The 22,470-nt window shown below is 45.6% G+C and overlaps 1 protein-coding gene across 1 annotated transcript in view; it reads left to right on the forward strand.

Moving 5' to 3' along the window:
• SLC24A3 (solute carrier family 24 member 3) overlaps positions 1-22,470 on the forward strand; it is a 471,543-nt gene that overhangs the window by 394,963 nt on the left and 54,110 nt on the right. The window contains exon 7 of the mRNA XM_004433710.3: positions 13,852-13,926. Within this exon, the coding sequence (XP_004433767.2) occupies positions 13,852-13,926 (75 nt within the window). The remainder of the gene's footprint in view (positions 1-13,851; positions 13,927-22,470) is intronic.

A 22,470-nucleotide genomic window follows, 5' to 3' on the forward strand; every position in this document is an offset into this window, starting at 1 on the left:
GACTTTAATATGTGCCAGGCAGAGTTTGAAACCTGTGACACGTATCAATGCATTCGATCCTCGTAATAACCCTTGAGGGGGATGCCATTATTATCCCCATTTTGAAGATGAGGAAACTGAGGCACAGAGACGTGACGTAATAGCTTGCCTCAGGCCATGCAACTAGTAATGTTGGAGCTGGGCTTTGAGCTCAGGGCTCCTGGCCCCGGGTCCTTGTTCTTCAGCATTTTGCCACAGTCGTGGTGCCGTAGTAATGGAGTGTGTCATTTCCTGACTTTGCATAATGAGAGGTAGACCTAGATCTACCAAGATCTAGAGGTAGAAGCAAATTATTTAATGTTGTTTTTGTCACACCTAAAATAACTAAAGGCAGAAATGTTAAGAATGGTTTACCTCTGGTGAGTGAGAGGTGGGGTGGGAGGCAAGAGGAGGCAGGAGATTTTTACTTTCATTCATACTCAGTTGTACTGCTTCATTTTTTTTTAACCATAATCATCAATTTTATGTTTTAAATTTTATGTTATAGAAAACCTACAAATTTCAGTGGACTTTTAATTTAAAATCAGTTAGAAATAGGAAGAAATTTATGAAAATTTAATTTATGACACATCTGTGTCCCAAGATTGGAGGTAATTTGTATAAATGTGCATGACTTATGCAACCAAATGCACCCTTAGGAAATGTGATTTAAACGTTTTATTATTTTAAGTGTTTGTTTCATTTTAAGGGGAATATATTAACATTTTCCTGCCAATACTTCTACCCAATTTAAAAGCTCCAGACAATGATGAGATGTTATCAATCTTGTGAATTAGTAGAAGTGAAGCTATATGACCCCTGAGGATGTGTCGTAAAAGGCTGTACCGCTTCTCCGGGGCACCTGCATTTGGAGCTTGAGCCACTGCTCAAATGGTCTGACTGCCCCGAGGCTGCCACACTGTGAGGAAGCCCCGACCCCGTGGAGAGGCCGCGTGTGGGTTCCGCCAGTAACCCCAGTTGAAATCCCACGTGACAGCAACATCAGCCACCAGTCATGCAAGTGAACGAACCTTTGATGATTTCAGCTCCCTCAAAACCCTTTGAGTCTTTCCGGCTATAAAGTTAAACTCAGCAATGCCGCGCGTCTTGTTTTGTACTGATGTGACTCTCAAAAGTAAAAAATTTATTATAAATCCAAAAGAGATGTTCAAACAGATCTACTTTATAAGCAGAGTGATGGATGGCAACACTGCTGGTGTATGGACTCTGAAATATTCATAAGGAATATATAAAATTCATTGTTATTTCTCAGAGTCTCATACACATAGGTGGGGTGTCATTCTGCCTTGTGTGGGACTGGGGAGTGCTGGGTAGTTTCTCATTTCTGATTATCTGGACATCTCTCAGCCTAACAGGTCATAGCAGGATCGGGCAGTGGTTTCAACCTCTGCTGGATGTTAGAATCACCTGGGAAGCTTTGGAAAATCCCACTGGCCAAGCCACAGCCCAGCTCAGCTAACTCACCATGTCTGGGAGTGGGACCCAGGCATGAGTGTTTCATAAAGCTTCCAGTTGATTCCAGTGGGCAGCCAAGCTGAAAACCAGGCCTTCCTTAGAGAGGCTGATTCAGAAGGTCAGGGTGGGCCCTGAATCTGTATTTATCAGACAGACACAGGTCATTCTTATGATCAGGTAAGATGAATAAGCACTGACAAGGGGCTCACCACGTGAGCTCTGCGGGTATTCAGACCTGGTTCAAGATGTGGCCCAGTCACTTTCAAACTGTGAACCCTGGACAAGTTATGTAACCTCACTAAGTCTTAGTTGCATCATCTGGGAAATGGGAATATTAAAGATTGCAAGAAAAAAAGGCAGGTAAAGTGCTTGGCGCAGTGATTGGCACAGAAGAACCAGTTTCAAGACATTGGCTACTATAGGGAGGGTCTCCACTGCAGGCCATGACCTCTTCGGAAACAGCCTAATACTGGTCCATGAAGGCCCCAAATCCTTCAGAGAGGCCCTTTCTTTCCTAGAAATGAGATAGGGTGGTCCAGCCACCTACTTGCAAATGCTCTTTGTTCCTGATGCATACATGCACAACATTCCTTTCACCCCATAATTCAGGATCTTCTCAGACGTTTTTTGCGTGGATCCTTACACATTGCTGAGGGTCTGCTATGGGTGAATATTATCATTCCAGGTGGAAAACTGAAATGCGGAAGAGCATAGGCTGTGTTCCTGATGACACAGCACATTAAGAGTAAAGCTGGGGAGAAGCCCAGGCCTCCCAGCCACGCACTCTGAAAAGTGGGGAGAATAAGAGAAGGAGAGGAGGGTGCAGATTGAGGGGCGAGGCCCCTTGCCCATCCCCAGCAGTCACCCAGAGCCCACCCCTGGTCTCAGCTTCCTCTGCACAGTACAAGCACAGATCCCTGCTGTTGGCTTTCCACACGGCACTTTGGTGATATTTCTTATCCCGTAAACAGCTAAGGTATGGCTCTCCACTTACGTGGTCATTTGCAAAGTGAAAAGTTAACATAAATACCTAGATAACCTCTCCCCATGTTTTTGGCTAAAAACTGTTCAGCCCTTTGGGGAAGGGGTTTTCGTTGGCTGGTTGGTGTTACTGGCTGCGTCAGCCACATAATTCCCTCACCTGTCTCCTTTATTGCTTAATGTAGATCAAGCCAAGATGTGTTATTGATGTTACCGTGTTTTAATTCTCAATTTCTTGAATATGGGGGAAAAATATCTTCCAAGCACACGTTAAAGAAATGTTCTTGTGTTCAGTTTGCCCTGGCTGCAGAATTGATTCATGAGCGTCACCTGTTCTCCCTACCCTAAGTCACAGAAATTACTTAAAATAGACTGCCTTACTGATCAGCTGGGGCCGGATGAGCCACACAGACGTAGCAACCAGTATTTGCTAGTATGAAAATGTCGCTGCACGCCCCTAAGAGCAGAGTGTGACCCTGCAGCCACACCTGAGGGGGCAGAGGCGCTTCCTTTCCAACCCAGAGCTCCCACGGGTGGTGGCCTCTCACGTCTCCTTTGAACACATACTCCATTAAGTCAGATTAGCTCCCAACATGGCAAAAGTCCCATTCTTTGTCAAACAGTAGGTAGAAATCTTAATTTTAAAAGTACACAATCCACGTTTCCTCTCCTCTGTAACTTGGTGAAGCCAGAGAAATGTGGATGCATCCCGATAGGAAATAGATACTTCCAAATCCATATCCAAGCCTGTGGACTGAAAAATAGCTGGCTCTCTGGGTTTTCCCTCCTCTTTGTCTTCAGCATTTTAATTTTCAGAGAGACTAGAAGGAAATGGAGCATCTGTCCCCATGATTCCATTACCAGTGTTCTGACAGCATGCAAAACACCAGCTTCTGCATGTGGTAATATTATAGACACCAAATGCTAATCTAATAACGTGTGTAATTTTAGCCAGAGTCTTACTTCCAGAAGCTTAAACTCAAATACGTGGTCTAAGCTGTCTGAATTTCTGAACTCACACGATATATATTAACTTCCTTTTTTGTCAACACTTCAAACCCAGAGAAGCCACACACCATGTTGGAGGCCCTGGTAATATGATGATGTGTTACAGATCAGGACACTGAAATGATCCCTGGAGCTTGAGGTTGTCATTTCAGGTTTCGTAATTGATAAAATGAGAAACTATTTGACTCCTGCATATATCTGGCTACTAACCCAAATGGGATAAATTTAAAAATAAATTCAGCACCACTCTGATTTGGATTGGTTTATACTGTCTTTTCAGTAGATGGAGTAGGAGAGCTTGGAAAGGAGAAGGAATTTTCTGGCATGGTTCTACAAAGGGATTGTACAAAGGGATGATTTCTCCCTGTACCTTAAGGAGGCTTGGTGCTAGAAACTGATGAAGTGGGAAACCCAGTACAAGCAGTGTTTCTGATTTGCACCTGCACCCCAAACACTCAGTTGCTATCTAGCACAAAGGTGCTAAGTGGCTACCCATGCCCACTACATCACATTCAGACTCCACTGTCCAGGGTGAGGGCCGAGGGCCACCTCACCCGTCTCTTGCTCTTTATCTGTCAGTTTCATAGGTGTGACTCAGACTCAGGAATTCTCTGTCCTCAGCACTTCTCACACTATAACGTGCACATGGATTCACCTGGGGGTCTTGTTAGGTTGCAGGTTCTGATACAGCAGGTCTAGAGTGGGGCCCGAGAGTTGCATTTCTAACAAGCTGCTCTGGACCACGTTGGGGGAGATAGCAGGGGACATGCACTGAGCTGTGGAGAGAGCGTCTCTTCAGCCCTTGGAGGGATTACCCATTCTGCACTTATCAGGCTGAGATAGGAGAATGAGTGTTTGTGAGCCAATTTAATTTTTCCTGGAAAACTATATAAACACAGCCAAGTTTCTCTCCTTGATAATGGCCAAAACAGAAAGCAGACATAATCGAAATCTACAGATAGCTCCAAACAGTGTTTTTGCCATTAGTTTCAGCCTCCTCCATCCAGGTCCTTATCCGCATAGCCAGAATGGACTGAAAGCCACCTTACCTCCCGTCCCCTTTCTGATGGAGGGACAATTAATTAAATGACTAAAAGCAGGCACTAAAAAGGAGTAGAACCTCAGGGCTTCCGTTTCCAAAACTAGATTAGGGGGTCTGTGATCTTGGATGAGAAAAAAAATTACATCTTTATTTTTACTAACCACTTATATTTAACATTTCATTTCATTATTCACAAGACAACAAACCATGTAACACGAGCAGTACCTGTGGCTCTGTCTCCAATGGAATGTAGGACATTTTTATGCTATATTAAAGTTACTGCAGAAATCTTGGATCTCTCTCCTCACTCATCACTACACTGAAATGACTAACTCTTCTTATAATAAGGAAATCTACTGGCTCTTGTTAATAAAGAAACACATATGTTACTACATTTCCATTTCCATGTTTTGATAACTGGATTTCAATAAATGAGTTTCTTTGTAATTGTTTGTTATTTATTTTATGCCTTTTAATATGCAATTCTGAAAAGGGGTCCATAGATTATGAAGGGGCACATAGCACAAAATGTGTAAGAACCTGGGCACAGCGTTGGCCTGTGAAGAAAGGCAGCTGGTGTGTTGCATATTGTCAACATGATTTAACATAATTCTCTCGGATCAGGGGTCACAAATGCATATTCCTGCAGGGGCTAGGTATATAGAATACGTGAGTGAAGTGGTCGGGTTTAAGGAAGACAGTAGGAAAAAGAAAGTGGTCTATGACAGCTGAGTCTTGCCTTGGGAGTTGGGGGACAATGGAGTGGAGGGGACAGTGGCAAGCTGAAGAATTCACGTCCTATCTAAAGAGGGCACCACTGACAGTTCCACGTGACACAGAATCCCCCCAGGTTCCCAGCTCTTCAGATTTTTCTGAGAGAAGCCAAAAGTCTTGGTGTGTAGAAATCTCCCCCTCAAAAAAATTGTAATGTACGTGTTGGCAATGACTGCAATTAACAAGAAACAAAGGAAAAAAAACTCTGAGCAGGCCAAACAACCAGAATAAAACAGCGGTCAGTATCCAGCATGAGATAAATAGGCAGTATAGAAGAGGTTAAGCTTTCCCTCAAGAACATTTATTCCAAAATCACTAAACTCCTAATTTTGCGCTTTTGCAAAGAAAGGCAAAATAATCATCTTAACCAACACCCAAAATCTAATAGTTAGGGTTACCAGATTTGGCAAATAAAAATACAGGGCACCCAGTTAAATTTCAATTTCAGATAAGCAGCAAATATATTTTTAGTATATTTCCCAGGTGATATTTGAGATTACACTTATATTTAAAAATTCCTTATTGTTGGGACCAGCCTGGTGGCATAGTGGTTAAGTTCAGTGCACTCTGTTTCAGCAGCCCAGATTTGCAGGTTTGGATACTGCGCGCGGACTTATACCATTCGTCAGCCACGCTGTGGCAGCGACCCACATATAAAGTAGAGGAAGATTGGCACAGATGTTAGCTCAGGGCTAATCTTCCTCAGCAAAACAAAGAAAATTACTTACTGTTTACCTGAAATTCAAATTTAACTGAATGTCCTGTATATTATAATCTGACAACTTTACTAATAAGTCAGCTCCAAGTGTGATGGAGTAGTTACTGTTAAAATTAATATGTACTATTAACATTAACAACTAATGTTGTAATTGTATTTTTGTTTTGTTTGAATAACGTTTTTATTAAAGTACCACATGCATTTAGAAAAGTGCACATATCATTAGTAAAGCTCATTGACATTTCCTGTCTGAGCATACCAGTCACCAGGACTGACCAACAAAGAGAGCAGTCCTGGCCTCTGGGAGCCCCTCGTGCCCTTTCAGACTCTACCTCTGGCCCAAGAGGAACGCTATTCCAACTTAAAACAGCATAAGATAGTATGCTCTGCTTTCAAACCTTATGTAAATGAGATTGGGTTGTATTTTTAAGCTTACAAAACTCTACGTGTGTGTGTGTGTGTGTGTGTGAGAATGCTTACCCTGATTATCAGATTATTGTGTAAATCCATGTTTTGGGGTAGAGCAGACACTGCAGTGCCCCACCCATGACCCCTCGCCTGTATCACTTCAGGTCCCACTGGCCTGACTTCCGACTGCCGGAACCTGCGTTTGTTTCTCTGTCTGAGGGCTCTCCTTGGTCGCTGCCCCTGGAGCAGCAAGTGCCAGGGAGTCAGCACTCCTGGGTGCAGCCCTCAACCAGTGACTGGTGGGAGTGGGCGGGTAGATCCCCAGCTCCCTCTCCCCTTGGGTGGGACAGGGGAGAGGCATGTTCTCCTGGTGTCCCAGAGCTCCCCACCAGGGTTGCGTCCTACTTGCCTCCCACCATAACTTGCTTATTGTCTTCCTTCCATTGCTTGCCTCACTTCTCCCATTCCCTAACGATGATTCCTAGAATCACCTTCCAAATAAACTATGTGCACTGGAATCCTTGCCTCAGGCTCTGTTTCTGGGTGAATCTAAGCCAACAGATTCAGTTACATGAAATTACCCTAAATACCCTACATTTATTCAACAAACTCGTACCTAGTGCTAGTACTTAGTGCTGCCAAATGCAGTGCTAGGTGCTGGCACAGCAATGCCTGGCAGTGAGTGCAGACTCTACACCTGGTTCTAGAGTGAGCACAGGGCTCCAGGAGCACAGCAGGCCACAGTCTTGTGGCCACAAGTTGGGGATTTTCTTCCCTAAGGCCGAGCTGACTCCCTGTGAATTCTGATGTGTGTGAGAACTCTCTGAGCTACCAGATTTAGAAGACCTAGCAGGCGGTGACTTACATTTAATGTGAAGACTACTCACATAATGTTGTGGATGACTGAGAAGGCACTTCTGAGTCCCGGGCGCGCTGGGTCATTATGAGCATCCATGGTTCTTGTTCAGCGCCGTCAATGAAGAGCGTTCATGAGATTGCTGTGTGTCTGTGCTGTCCTGATGTGGCCTCGTTTGTGTTTAAATGTATCTCCAGTAGCAGCTTGTGTGCTTGTCATTTGTTTTCTTCACATAAAACTAGAACACAAATGAAATTCTTAGAAAAAAATAAAATTAAAAATATGAATTTATTTTCCTGTTTGTGAAGATTAATAAGCAGAAGTTCATTGTATTTTGCAAAAGCATGTTATTATCTTTTTACATGCCCCGATGATTACTGATTATTGCTGTCCATTTTTGACAGTAAACTTCTAGAAAGCAGGAGCCATTTGTATTTCAGTGATTTTTCCCAGGATTGAAGTATTTAAAAAGTGTACTTGGATAATGAACAGCAGCGCCAAGACTTCCCCCTGGGAGGAGAGCCCAAGTCTGGCCCTCCCCTGATCTGAGCCCCATGCACTGGGTGTTCTCAGGTTGTGGGGGGGACACCTCAGAGCCCCATCCCCGCTCCACGTTGTGTGGCTGTCTGTCCTGAGATAAGAATTGGCTGTAGAAATTGTGTCAGCACAAAAGCTTGGAACAAAACTCATGTGGTGATTTTTCAAATCCTTTTTCCATGAAATTTGTGTGAAATGACATTTCTCCGAAATGATAGCAGTTTTATGTTTTATGTCGTGTAACTATTATGGTGCTCTAACTGCTTCAATAGTTTTTTAAAAAGGCAAAGTGCTCACAAGTTGAGGGTATTTGTGCCTTTTAAAGTGTGTCTGCTATGTCAAATTCCATTCTTCATCAAGAAAAATCATCATATATATTATATTGTATGATATATGTACACATTATATATCTCCATATATACAATGTGTGTATAGTATCATGTATATAAATAGCTGAATATAGATTTGTAATACGTATCCCTCTATAGAAAATATATAGTTTTATCATAAACAATTACTTTTAACCTCCTAGAAGGAGCCAGAATTCCAGAAGATTATCACTCAACATTTGAATAAAGGAGAATGTGTTTTCTTCTGTTTTGGAAGTGTGGTTTTTTTTTTTTTTTTTGACATTATGCCACTCTGAAACTAAATGAAATTATAAGAGAAGGAAACTGAAGCTGCATATTCAATAGAAAAAGTGTGAAATGCACTCTAGAAATAGAAAAGAAATGTCAAGATGAAATTCCAGCTGGGAGGGGTTCCTAGAGCTATAGGGGAAAACAGAGCCTCTGGTGGTAATTTATGGAGGAGTTTGCCAGCGGATGGCCTTTTGTAGTCTGCACCATCTGTATTATTGATTAATGAGGTCAGGGGCAGAATTACTCACAGTTGGTTTTCTCCCAGGACCTGTGTTCTGGTTTCTTCGCCGCAAAGACTTGTCTTCCTCCCTTGCAGCCGTTTTGCAAAGTGCTGAGGAAGCACTGTCTTCTCATCAGTGTCTCCCCTGCTCTGGGTTGGGCGACACCTGCCAACAGATGGCAAAGAGCCTCCCATTTTGATGCAGAGGTGCTGACAGGTCCCTCTCTGCCAATAAATGTGTTCAGGGTCTGAGTCAGATGGTTGCTGGCCTCCATCTAGAGATAAAAGACCCTTCCCCGAGAAGAAGCAAAGGGAACCACTTGGACCCCATCAGTGTATTCACGTTTGTGGAAAAGCGAACTATTCAATCACAGGACAATGAGCTGTACTGGTGGTGGTGGTGGTGGTGGTGGTGGTGTTTTTTTAAACTAAACTAGCTAAATGGAATAGTTTCAGATTTATTTAACTGACTGTCTCCCTCCTAGAATATGTCCATACCATATCCATATCCATAGCTGTAGTCCTTGTGGTCACTCCTTTCTGCTTTGGTTGCTCACCCTGAATCTCTTTAAAGCAGTATAATTTTTAAGTTGAGCTGCGGTCACTACTTTTTTGTCTCTCAGCTTCAACCCTGCCCTCCTTTGACTACCATCTCTAACACACCTGCCTAACAGCTTAAAGTCACGGAGAAAAGAAAGTCTCCGTGGGAGGCAGTCACAGATGGGTGTCCACTTTCCATCCTTGCCTCCAGGAAGCACTGTAGCATAGTGTGTAGGGACAGGGGCTTCCTGGGTTCAGATCCTAGCCCCTCCCCACTGCTAGTTGTACGGTCTTGGTCAAGTCTCTCAGCTTGGCCAAGCCCAGGTTGCTGGGCAGTGAGGGTGAAGTGTCTACCTTCTTCGGTTGCTGAGGGCTGAATATGGTAATTCCTCCAGATGTCCTTATGTACAGGAAGTATCAGATAAATATTTGCTCTTGTGGTGAGTGGTGGTCACAGAAAGGGAGGGGAGAGGTGGACGTGAGGTCACAGTCACAGCTCTCACCGTAGATGCTGCAGAATCATCAACCATGCTTTAATTCCCTCTGGAGCATGGAAAGAAGTTGTTCCCTGGATTGACTCCTTCTTACTTGCCCTTCAGTTCATCACTTCTATAGAAAAAAATTGGTTTTTCTAAGTATAGGCTCTGAATCTGGAGCTGAAATTTTATGATAGTCCAGACAATGAAAACTATTCTACTTACAAAGAGATCAAATATATCACTATCCATCCAAGTTTGACATCTAGGTCTACTACAAGGTGTATTTCTTACAGCAGTAAATCTAGATGGGTAATTTGTCTTATACTTTCTTATTTTTTATTTTTATTAAAATTACATATGCACAGAGCCTAAAGAGGCAACCAGTTCTAGAAGGCTTATTATGAAAGACAGTCATCTGCCATTCCCACTAGCACCAATTTGCCACTCTTCTGAGGCAACTGCTTTCCATGGGTTTGGTTGTTCCTGATATTTGCTCAGTATCTCTAAATAACATGCTTAGATGCCAGTTCCTTGATTTTTCAGTTTCAAGCGTTCTCTATTGACTTCACAGTATGGAAGAGGAGGGTGTAGGTCTCTTTCAGCCACACCCACCACTGCTACCCAGCCCCCCACCCTCCCCAAATTGTTATATGATAAATTAGGTTAGACAGTAGTCTATGCTTAGTTGATTATGGGTAAGTCACCACTCTTCATAGCTTAGCCATTACTACATAATGATTCATCTTCCTTTTCTTCACAACTCTGTGTTTTTTCTGTGGTTTATAATTGTTTTATTTGTTATTGTTCGTTTGCTTAGTTTTCTGTGCTCTGTTCCGAGAGCTCTAGAATCTCCTTTTTGTGAGTTCAGAGTTATCAAATATTCCATCAATTTTGTCTTTTTGGCATCATTTCCTCTGAGTCTTCTGACCTGCTCTAATCTGGCTAAGTGGCTATCTAAGCCTACTGCAAAAGTTTCATTTTGGAATCTCCTTTTACCATCTTTCTAGAATTGTCCTTCACCACAATTCTGAAAATTTTCTTCACTTATTGTTATAGATTCTGGTTGCTTAGTGTAATGGTTTATTGTAACATAATTTTATGTAACCAATGATTTACCCCCTTATTTTGGTGGTGCACATCCTCTAGTAGCTTTTTGAGAAAGGGTGCATAGGAAGTAAATTTTTTTCAAACAATTAAACTTATTTTTATTCTTCTCTCACTTTTAATGAGTGATTTGGTTGGGCATAGAATTCTAGATTGAAATCATTTTCCTCTTTAATTTTGAAGGTGTCACTCCATTCTCTTTCAGCTTCCAGTGCTTTTGTTGAGAAATAAAATGTCATTCTGATTTTGATCCTTTGTATATAACTCTGTTTCTCTCTCTTTGTTAGCTTCTAGGACCTTTTCTTTGTCCCATTATTCTGAAAATTCATGATGATATGCCTTGGTGTACATCTTTACTTTATCCATTGTGCTGGACACTCAGAGGGCCCTCTTACTCAGAAAATGTACATCCTTAACTTCTGGGAATTTTCCTTTATTATTTGATTATTTCCTCTCCTCTGTTTTCTGGAACTTCTGTTTCTTCAAATGCCAGGTCTCCTGTTTCTGTCAAGGTGAGGGATGTGCAGCCACTGGTCTGCTTGAAGTGAGGAAGGAAGTTTGGGGATCAAATTCTCAAACAGTCTTTCGTTATTCTGTTTTCAGGCCTACTGTCACCCCCATTTCTAGAGCTTTGCCCACTGCCAGCTGAGTGACCAGTTGTTCTGCTTCCAGCTTCCAAAATGTTGTTGCTCAGATCAGCTCTTCTGTTCTCTTTTCCTTGTGGGTTTATGTCTTGTTAAAAAAAAAAAATCCCTTTCCTATTATCCTGTTATGGTATAAGAAGAGCAAAGGTAATGGTGTATGTTCAATCTGCCATCTTTAACTAAAAGCCCCAGTGACTTTTTGTTGTTGTTCTTGAGGAAAATTCGCCTTGAGCTAACATCTGTGTCAGTCTTCCTCTATTTTGTATATGGGTTGCCACCACAGCATGGCCGCTGACAAGTGGTGTAGGTCCGTGCCCAGGAACCAAACCCAGGCCACCAAAGTGGAGCACACCAAACTTAACCACTAGGCCACGGGGCTGGCTCCCCAAGTAATTTTTTTTTTCGAGGAAGATTGGCCCTGCACTAACATCTGTTGCCAATCTTCCTCTTTTTCTTTTTTTTTTTCCCTCCCCAAAGCCCCAGTACATAGTTGTCTATCATAGTTGTAGAGTTGTAGCTCTTCTATGTGGGATGCTGTCTCAGCATGGCTTGATGAGCAGTGAGTAGATCTGCGCCCAGGATCCGAACTGGCAAACCTCGGGCCGCAGAAGCGGAACGCGTGAACTTAACCGCTACGCCACCGGGCTGGCCCCCTAAGTGATTTTTTAAGGAAATTCAGAGTTGATATTTGCCACATGTTGTAAGTCTATTTGCCTAAATATAATAAATTGAATAAATTTTCACAACCTTTTATGACCTGCTGGAAAATGAACAATCAGTCCAATTTAATCTATTCATAGATGGTGAGTGGTTCTAAGAGTGTACAATACAAGGAAAGCAAGATGAAAGGGTAAAGAATACTTCATATTTGTTCTAAAGTGATTTTTGTGCTGCAAGTCCTCTTCTTGACATCCCCATCATCTGTAACTTAGACCTGCAAATACTTAACCTAATAAGGCAAAATTAGCAACAGAAAATACCTAAGTGTCCCTATAACAAGTGGAAGAATGCATTAGTGGAAAGAGACTGGCCTCATTATTCATTTACAGTTCTATTTAAGTCATATCTTTCATGTTACTTGAATCCAGAACTCCTTTTCTGCTTTGACTTTGGCTCATCTTTTCTCTATAGACACACACAGCAGTCAGGGAGAGAGGAGGCCCCAAAGGTTGCTTTGTTCCTAGAATCCCTTTTCCTTTGTCTTTGGTGCAGCATGTGCCTGTCATTGGCCTGCTGAGACCTGACACTTGCTGTGTCCTTTTTCACTCATGAGGCCAAGGGCAAAAGCGGCCAGACATGTCCTATGGCCATGGGGTCGTTGGCACTTTTCTAGGGAGGTGGGAGGGAGTTATGTGTGACAGACAGCCCAGGAAGCACCTCCAACATGGCACTGGGGACTCTCCCAGGCTTTGTGAGAGTCTGCCAACATGGACCTACTCTGCAAAGCAGAGAAAAATAGCAGGTATCCTTCACAAAGGGACTTTGAAGGAGTTACCCTTACCAAGGAGAAATGACTCCTCCTCCAGAACTAGGCGCTTACCCTGGTGTCGGTGCTCCCTCCCTCCCCACAACCTCTCCTCCGCACAGGGCCCAGCCCTGGCTCCTTTCCCTCCTTTGTTGCACCCGGGGGCCTCCTTCTCCCACAGGAAGTCTGGACACACAGACCAAGGCTGCCTTAGGGGCCAAGGGGCCTCGTCTCGGCAGAGCCATCATATCCTTAAAGGGACATCTCCCAACTGCTAAGAATAACATTTTCACCAAATCAATATGCAAATCAATCTTTTAAAATTTCTGATTAAACCAGGGGTCAAGTGCCAACAAGGCCAAGGTATATAATAGAAATGAGAGAAGAGGGCCAGGGGGACTGCAAATCAGTCTTGTCCATGCTCCTCCTGAGGGCAGCTCTGGGTGCTCATTCCCAGACCTTAGAGTTTTGACGAGGATGCAGGGTAAGATCGCTGCGCACGTCCCCTTGACGTTAGGGATACTGAGGCTGGCGGGTTCCGGGGAGATACAGGACTTTGACTCAGCTTTGCTGAACCTTCCTCAGACTGCCCGGCAGCCTGAGACATGTCCATCCAGCCTTCCCTTCTCTCCTTCACAGGGTCAGACGCAGTCATGTTGGGGGGCACTCCCACCTTCCCCCCAGCTCCCTCCGCATTTTCTCTCATGGGTGTCTCCTCATAATAAAATTGTTGCAGGATTAATCCCATCTTGGCATCTGCTTTTCAGAAGATCCAAACTAATTTCCTATCCACTGGCAAGCTGACTGGGTCCAGGAAAGGAGATGGAAACACTAGGCTGTGTTTCTGTTTTGTCACTGGCTGGAGCCACCAGGAGCCCCGCTTTCTTATTTGCATAGTCAGATATCCTGTTTCTTACTGTCTTCCCCCCTTTGCCTTCAGGTTGTGGCTCTTTCCTCCTGGTGCCTGCTGAGGGATTCCATTTACTACACGCTGTCTGTGGTCGCCCTCATCGTGGTAAGTGTGTGATGAACACCTCGCCTGAATTCCCCTGCCATTTAACTCCCAATCTTCCTTCTCACCCTTGGGGTTATGCACGGCTCCTCTGCATGGAGCAGGTTAAAGTCTCTGGTGATGAGTGAGGAAATGGATGTCTATACATGGAGGTGGCTTTTCTTTCTTCCAGCTACTTCGATCACCCAGAACCCTAGCCTGATAGTCTGATGCTCAGAACAGGAGTGTTGATTCTGGTTGCCTGGTTCTCTGAGAGTCCCCTGCTGTTTCTCTGTGATCCCCCTGACCATTCCTTCTCACTTTCCTCACAGGCTCCTCGGTAACTCCCTTCAGCATCAGTGTCCCTGGGTTTGGGCTTTCCTTCTTCCCCCTCTCACTCTATACACTCTCCCAGGACACGCCCTGCCCTGCCCACAGTGCCCATGGCCATTACTACCTTTGTGCGGACAATTCCACACCATATTCTTGGCAATGGCGTCTCCCTGAGGTCCAGTCATGGATAAGCAACTGTCTACTAGACAACTTCATGTCCCAAACTCAACATGTCTCTAACCTTAGGATGATTTCCTCAAGACTGGGCCATCTTTCTATATTTCAGCCCCCGTTTCTATCCCAGCCACCCAACCTGGGAATGATATTAAACTGACCTTTCCCCAACTCCCACCATACCCATTAATTGTCCACCTACCCATTTGGCTTAATTGTCCTGTGGATTTTCATCCTGTAAAAAATCTCCCCAGTGTGTCCCTCTGTAGCCCATTTTAGTTGAAGCTTCTTACATCTCTCGCCTGAGCTGACACAGCCCATCACAGGTCAGTGTTGCAATGAGTAGCATCACTACTGCCCACCCCTCCCTGCTCCATCCCAGTCAGTCCTCAGAGCCGTCCACATGGCGTCTCTACAAAGAACACCTGCAAATGCCAGTCCTTTGTTTAAATGATCAGTGGCTCCATGTTCCATGCGAGGACAAACCCAAACCCCTTAGCTTGGTGAGCTGAGCTGTCCAGGAGAAGAAGGTGGCAAATCAGAAAGCACATTGAAGTAAGACTTGGGAGATCTGACTCCTGATTCTGGTTCCCCTTATTGGCTCGACTGACCTTGGAGAAATCAGTCTCTCCAGGTCTTAGTTTTATTACCTGCAGAACAGGAGTAGATCCACTGAAGGGTTTGCTCACCTGATCCACAAAGCATTTACCTATAGATTGTTTAATTGTAAATCTCTATACGAATAAGCTAAAGGTGATGTTTAATACAAAACTTTCCACAAGGAACCAGATAGGTACTTCAGTCAAGAGCAATTCCTGACGGTGAAGATCTTGGGTTTACAACCGCGGGCCCCTCATTCCGGGGGCCACTGATAATCAGGAGGGTCGAGACATGCCCCGAGGAGCAGAGGGTTCAGATACACCACGTTGGAACTGAAGACAAGCCACATCTGTCGAACTCCCGGTTAGTAGACTTAAGGACACGCGTGATCTCTGGTTCTAGTTCTCAGTTATTACCTGTGGAAAAGATATGATCACCCCAAATCTAGAAGACTCTTCTCTTCACCCTAGCCCAGACTCCTCAAACACCCTCTGCAGCGAGCTTCGTCCTGCGGTGTATGAACCCATGCTGATAATGTGCACTCTGCTCTTCTGCCATTAGGGTGTTTTAGGATGATTTTTGAAAGTTACTTTTTTCATGAGACACAATGGTGTAAATGAACGCAACTCTCTACTTTGCTGAATTCCAGAAAGAACCAACCTCATAAAGACAAGGTGAAGAGACAGAACAACATGGGCCGAGATCTCCCAGGAGCACAGACTGGGCAGTGTCCACTCCCAGCAGCAAATTTGCTAGCATCAGCTACTTTCTCTGTTTTGAGCGTAAACACCTCCTAGACTCTGTGTGAAAAACTTGTTTTCTGTCAAATTTATCTGGACGTGTACAAGATAAAACGAATGCAATTATTACTAATGATGTGTGAAGAAGGAAAGCGGTCTTGCTTCTTCAGGCTGCAGGTGACACTCACCCAAGCGGGGTCTTTGGGCAAAGCAATCATCCACCCACCCCCCACACACCCCCGCCCCAACGTGTGCGGAGTGTGAATCAGGAGTGCAGCCAGCTGAACACACGGGCTGCTGGCAGCGCTGTGCTTCCCTCAGATGCCTACAAAGTGCAAAAGCGAGGGATTCTTTGCTGTTACATGAAGATGTGGACTGGTTTACAGACCAGATGTCAAGGCTAGAGTTTGTGATTTTGAGAAAAATTACATTTCTCCGCTGTTAGAAGTAACGGAAAAGATGGAGTTTGAGTCCTCAGGGTTTGGTCTTGGTTCTTTTTGCTTTAACTGTGTTCCTCCAACTTCAGTGTGCACTGGGAGCACCCAGCATGCTTACTGAAGACACACAACCCAGAGATTGTAATTCAGTGGGTTCTGGGGTAGGACCCAGGAAACCGCCCTGTAACCAGGACCTTCTCCGCCTCCAGGTGGTTCTGAGGTGACACCACTCTGCACTTTGAGAAACTCAGCTTCAAATACGGTCGGACACCATTGCCTCGGGACATGGATCTGGAACATCTGGGACGTGGCAGTGACTGTCTCTAGAGTGAACTTGGAGATTCTCAAAGGCAGGGCATCCTGGCAGCGTGGTTTTCTGGATTTCTGACGCCGGTTCGTCCTCAGCATCATTTTCACACGAGCTTTAAAACCATGTGAGGAGTGAAGCAGTCCTGTACCCAGGAGCACAGCATCTGGCAGGGGTTTCTTGCTGTCCCCACATCTGTCCCGCGCCCCAGGCTGCTGCTCACGGGCGGCGTCTTCTTGTCGAGGTTTTCCTAGTCTCCTCTTTCTACGTCTCCCCTCATGTCATGGTAACAAAATCACTTTTCTTCTGGCCTTCCTTATAGAATACTAAGCTTCTCTGTAGGGCCCTGCACTGGGCACTTAAAATTCCTGTGTTTAAAAGCCCTTCCTCCCAACCACAAATAATTACCAACCATCCGAACAACTTATTTTAACTACTAGGGTTTTTTTTTTAACCATCTCTCCCTTTTTATGGTTCTGAAGTGTTCAGAAGACGGGACTGCAGGTCCCCTGAGGTGATGTAGTAAAGAGCCCATCCCCCAGAGGGCAGGCCCGGATTAAGTGGGACCAGATGCTGCTTATGCATCCTGGGGAGAGCCCTTCAGACCTGCACAGAGGAGCCCTAGAACACACCGTGAGGCTTAGGGATCCAGAGAGCAGGAAAGACGACTTCTCCAGGATGCTCAGGGCCACTGGGCCAGGAGCGTGCTAATAGAATTGATATTACCTGGATTCCGAAAGAGCTGAAATGGAAGGTGATGCAGAGGGACACGGCCGAAAGGCAAAACCATAGGAGTGAGACAAACTTGCACGTTCTGAAACCAACTGAGCACACGGCAGTTAACTAGAGACCAGGGACTCAACTCCCTTGATATCTGGGTTTCACCTAACCTTTGCTCTAGGCTGTTTTCTGGTTCGTTTGTTGTTGTTGTTGTTGTTTAGGGAGACGGCAGAAGAAATTAAGCAAGCGTTATGCCTGAAGCAGTGATAATTTCAAAAGCGCAGAGTGTCTGTCTCGTAGCACCCTTCCCCCTCCCGGTCAGGTGTCCCGCTTTAGCCCTGGTGACATTCTCTACAGCAAAGCCACAGGTCCTGGGAAGCTGGACGTGGCCCAGGAGGCTCAACCCGTACTTTGGTCTCTCTCTGCAGGAGAAGTGTTGCCTTCTAGGTCCTGGGAGCATTCTGGGTCCTTTGTAGCACGTCCTTGTCCTACTGGACAAGTCCACAAATCCTTACAGACCCCCTGATGCTTCTCTCCCACCCAGTGACCCACCCCCAGCTGACTCTGCAGGACTCCCAGTGCTACCCTTTCTCCAAATTCCAGCAGACCAGACTGACAGGCTCTTCTATTGAAATGTTACTGTAATTTACATAATCATGTAATTTACATAAATGCAAATGATTCATTACTTCTCAGTCTAACAGCTGCCCTAAAAGGAATACTTTATTTTTACCCTCATCTCTGGTTTGAGATCAGGGATTGTGAGAACCAAGAGAAGGGAAACCTCCGGGGCGTGTGGGGAGGCCTCTGAGACAGGTTCCGGATAACTTAGCCAGGCTCACACCTCAGATTCCAGTGCGCTGCCAGCCGGGAGAAGGGCCAGGTGAGCCGCAGCACCAGTTGGGGGCCCTCGGGGCAGCCTGAGCACTGGCCCACAGCGAGCTCGGCCAAGGTACCGCTTCCCTCCCTTTCTCTGGAGGGCTCATTGCAGGCCCCCCTCTGAAGGGGATTCCACAGGGACGAAGGCAGCACGGAAATGCTGGGCACCTACATATCTATATGAGATGCCCAGCTCTGCTCACGCCCTGCCCTTGGGTAATCTGTTTCCTACCCTCCTGCAGCGCCCCCGACTGTCAAGTCAGCCTGCTAGAGATCCTAATGTCAGAATTCTTGTTAAACCTTAAAGTGTAAAAAACATACTGGTGCATAACAGCGGCTTTCCAGTGTATTCCATAGATTCCTCTCCTCAGGTGGACTTGCGTGGCCTCAGCTAAGCCATCGGCACCCCGGTCCCTGAGGCCGAGGAAGTAAGGGCTCCATTTGGGCATATCTCCGGAGGGAGTCCTCCACCCTGTGGAGTGGGAAGTCTGTGGGGGGCAGTGTCTGTTTCCAGCGAGGGAGGGAAGATTTTCAAGGTTTCAGTCTCTTGAAAGAGAATGATGGTTGATTTTCTTCTGTTATTTTCGCTGCTTAAAATTCTAACGGTGCCAGTGATTATACTACAAGCTAAGAAATCTTAGCTCCAGCAATGTGGCTGCCCCTGCTCCATGGTTACAGCTTACAGTAAGTAAACGCAGGGACTGACATGCAGTGTGGGGCCAGCCACCTGCCTCCCTGCTCAGAGGCCAGCCCAGCCTCTCCTTTCCTGCCCACACACCTGGGCAACTCCTGGCTTGTCTTTCCCCTGCTCTTCTATCTTGCGTGTGCCACTCCCTTAGCGGTTCTCTGGGATGCTCTGTCATCCAGGGATCCACCGGCCTGATGTAAGCCTGTCTCTCTTGGAAGAATTCTAGAGCAGACACCAGCACTGAAAAGCTGGTTTCCATGGCACCCAACCATTTCTCTGAGGCCTGGAGGAAAAGAGTGTTTTTTCAAATTCACTCCTGTGTGTTCACATTTAGCTCGTCTGTGGAACACGTGGAAAGCTTAGGGTGAAGCCAAAGGTAGCTTTGGATGAACCATGTGTGGGTCAGAGAGCAGGTCCCCCAACCAGCCATGTGCAGCAAATCTGGGGCCCAAATATCAGTTAGCACCACCACGTGTGGTCACTGGGGGTGATCACAGTGCCAGGCCCCAAATGCAACCAGCAGAGCACAGAGAGCTGCTTTCTCAAGGCTTGTTTTCAAAAACCCTGCTGGGAAAAGGGTGGGTCAGTTCCGAAGACCACACAGCAGGTCCCTCGACTGCAACGCACCATGGGAATTGAGTGTTGGCTAAGATGAGGGACCCACCCGTCCCCACCTCAGAACGCCAGGCAGGAGCTGCCTCCACAACATCGCCTAGCCCTGTGACAGCAGTGGGTTGGGTTGGCTGCAGGCTCCTTCGGAAGGCTGTCCGTATTGAGGTGCTTGCCCTCCTTGCAGGAGATTTAATGGAGCTGTGAGAGAGACTTGCACTGACCTCCTTCCAACCTCACTGCCTTGGCGGACCACAACGGAGAGCTGGGGCATGAGCACCACCTAGTGGTGACCTGGTGGAACTGGGGGCACGGTGTCTCGTTTCACACAAGGCGTATGAATGATTTCAGGTTTTCTTCTACCCCAAGTAATACTGATATGAGGGGTGGGAAAAGTTGTTTTGTCACCTTTTACTCACAGATAGAGCGTAAAAATACAGAGAGATATGCAACAACTGTCTTAAGTGAATTAAATAGAATAAAATCTGTAAGGAGTAACAAATCCATTCCCTCAAACCATCAGCAACGTCAAGAGAGAGTCTCCTGTCCTTGTCATTTTGAGTTTTCAGACAGGACGACGCTAGCACGCCGCCAGGATGGTCCAATAAGGTACTCTCCCAAAGGAACTTTCTGTGGACAGGGCCCATGTCATCATTTTCAGTCTTCTGAACGGGTGACGAGCGGCTGGGTGCCTCCCGCAGATACCAACCCCAGACACTCAGAAGATGTTCATAACTCACCGTCCACCCCCTCTCTCTCCAAAAACAAGCCTATTTCCATTTAGATTTTCTTAAAGGCCTGATTTTCTAGTCCCTTCTATCCATTTTATTGTTCTTTTTCCAGTCCTCTCATTTTTCCACCCAATCTCCTTAAAGGAGTGGGATAAAACCCAGACTGTGCTCGTTAGCCACAGGCGAGCAGAGGCCTCCCGGCTCTGAGTGTCGGTGACAGGGCTTCGCTGCCTCGGTTATCTGGAGGTTCCAGATCGCCACCATCTGTTAGTACTTGTAGCGAGATCGCTGGCATTTCTCGTTCCCCTTCTGCCTCTCTGGACCATGTTCCCACCCCAGCTCCCCCGGCCTCAGCCATCACTGTGACTGCAGGCTTGTGATGCTCTGCCCTTGACTGTGTATCTGGTCCAGTCTCGTCCGGGCGTGCCCCACTATTTCTCTGATTTGTTGTGTTCCCTGCAAGTTCTGTTCTCACTTTGGGATCCTTTGTACAAGTAAGCTCATTCTGATTTTTTTTCCATTGATGTGATCATTGAAATAATCAATAATTAAAGATGTATTGATCTGTGCCCCCACCTGTCAGTCAGAGGGCACAGAATAAGGGCTTCCTAAAAGTTGCTTTCATATTACAGAGTATCCCTGCCTTCCCTGATGGATGAAATTAAATTGGTGCTCTAATAAACTCTTTACCAGGATCTTGTGCTCGCTTAAGTGGCCACGAATTGATTGTTCCATCCGCTGCCCAAGCCTGATATTGAATTAACTTTAATTAATAGAAATCGTTTTCCAACTTAAATCATTTGTTCTGTTCCATGATTTCTTGACAACAATTTTTTAGAAGTGAGTATGTGAAAGCAGCTGTGAATGCCTTCTGGGGAGTGGATCCCATACCATCCAAGCTGGCTCTCACGGTGATTTCCTCTATTTCGTTAAATCTCTTCCCAGCCTGGTTTGACACTTTCATCCAAATGTCAACCTGTTGAATCCCATAACAATGACAAGAGGCACAAAACCGATGAAGCCAACGTCTTTTTCAATGTCTTGTTAGGAAGAGCAAGTTACAAATAAGTGTGGCCCCTTTCTCCTCATCTTTCTCTTTGCACTTTTGGGATAATTAGAGGGAGATCCTTGTATGTGACTTCTGAGCTGTACCCTGCTTGTCTTTGAGCTTTTCTCTGTCTCTCTCACAACTGGTGGTTATTATAATCACTGGGGACTGAAGAGATGCCCATGTTGTTAGCTGAGTTTACCATCTCCATGCGAGAATGACACTTTACACCCAGATTGTCCCGCAAGTTTCTGCCTTAAAGTCTCCAGAGGACCACCGCCCTTGAAGGAAAAGCCGCTCAGAGATGATCACTCTCGAAATAGTCGTGTCCTGTGAGTGTGGAAAGAGAAAGCCAAGAGCCAGCCCTTGGCTTCCTGCTTGAATAAAATCTACGTGCACCTACTGGGTTTCAACAACATGCCATCTGGGCAAATAAGTGTGTCATGGGAAGAACACTAAATTAAGAGCCAGGCCTGAGTTCTAGAACCAATGCTGCAGCTAATTGAGCAATCCAGGAAAATTACTCATGTTCTCTGCAGCTCCATTTCCTTGTATAAATCAAAGGGCCAGGATTATACCATTTTTTCCCCCAAAGCAAGAAGTGATTTTAGATAATATATGGACTAGAACTTAAATAAATTCCGTCCTATTGTGTATTCTCTTTGGATCCTACCTGATCAGAGGAAATCTCTGACACTTGTGTATCTTCCACTGCTTCTGACCCTTGCTAATCTCTTTTAACAAAAGAGCAGGGCTGTGGCCCAGGGCCTGGGCAGCCAACAGGCAGCCAACCCAGCCAGGTTTTTCAATCACTCTTATTAATACATTTATTTCTCTCCCTCTACACGTGGTGGCAAGTCGTGCTGATTCTCCACTTCTGGTTGTGATGCAAAGTTTCCTTTGAAAATAAGTTCTTTTAAGGCAACAAAAAAATAGGTCGACTGAAAGAAAAATACGGAGTACCTAGAAGTCCAAGTGCTTGCGTAGAAGCCTGAGGGTGCTGTACAGGGCATGGAGATGTGCAGATGTCTTACAGGTGGCCCCTCAGAGGCTAAAATTGTAAAGTTCTACAGTGCGTCTTGCTGCACATGGCAGGTTGGTCATACTTCCCTCTCACTCCACTGTTGGACAGAAATTGCAGGAAGGGTGGATGACCTGCCGCTTCTCCCCTCTGCAACATGCCCACCTGAGTCTGCCAGCAGCACCTCCTTCCACTGACACCAGCCAGAGACTAGGCTGGCACAGAGGGGAATTTCCCACAGGGCTTCGTGTTCCAGGCCAGCCCCAGCCCTGACTCCCGCC

The sequence above is a fragment of the Ceratotherium simum genome, chromosome 21 (genome assembly GCF_057802395.1).
Source record: "Ceratotherium simum simum isolate JZ-2026a chromosome 21, ASM5780239v1, whole genome shotgun sequence".
Lineage (NCBI taxonomy): Eukaryota > Metazoa > Chordata > Mammalia > Perissodactyla > Rhinocerotidae > Ceratotherium > Ceratotherium simum.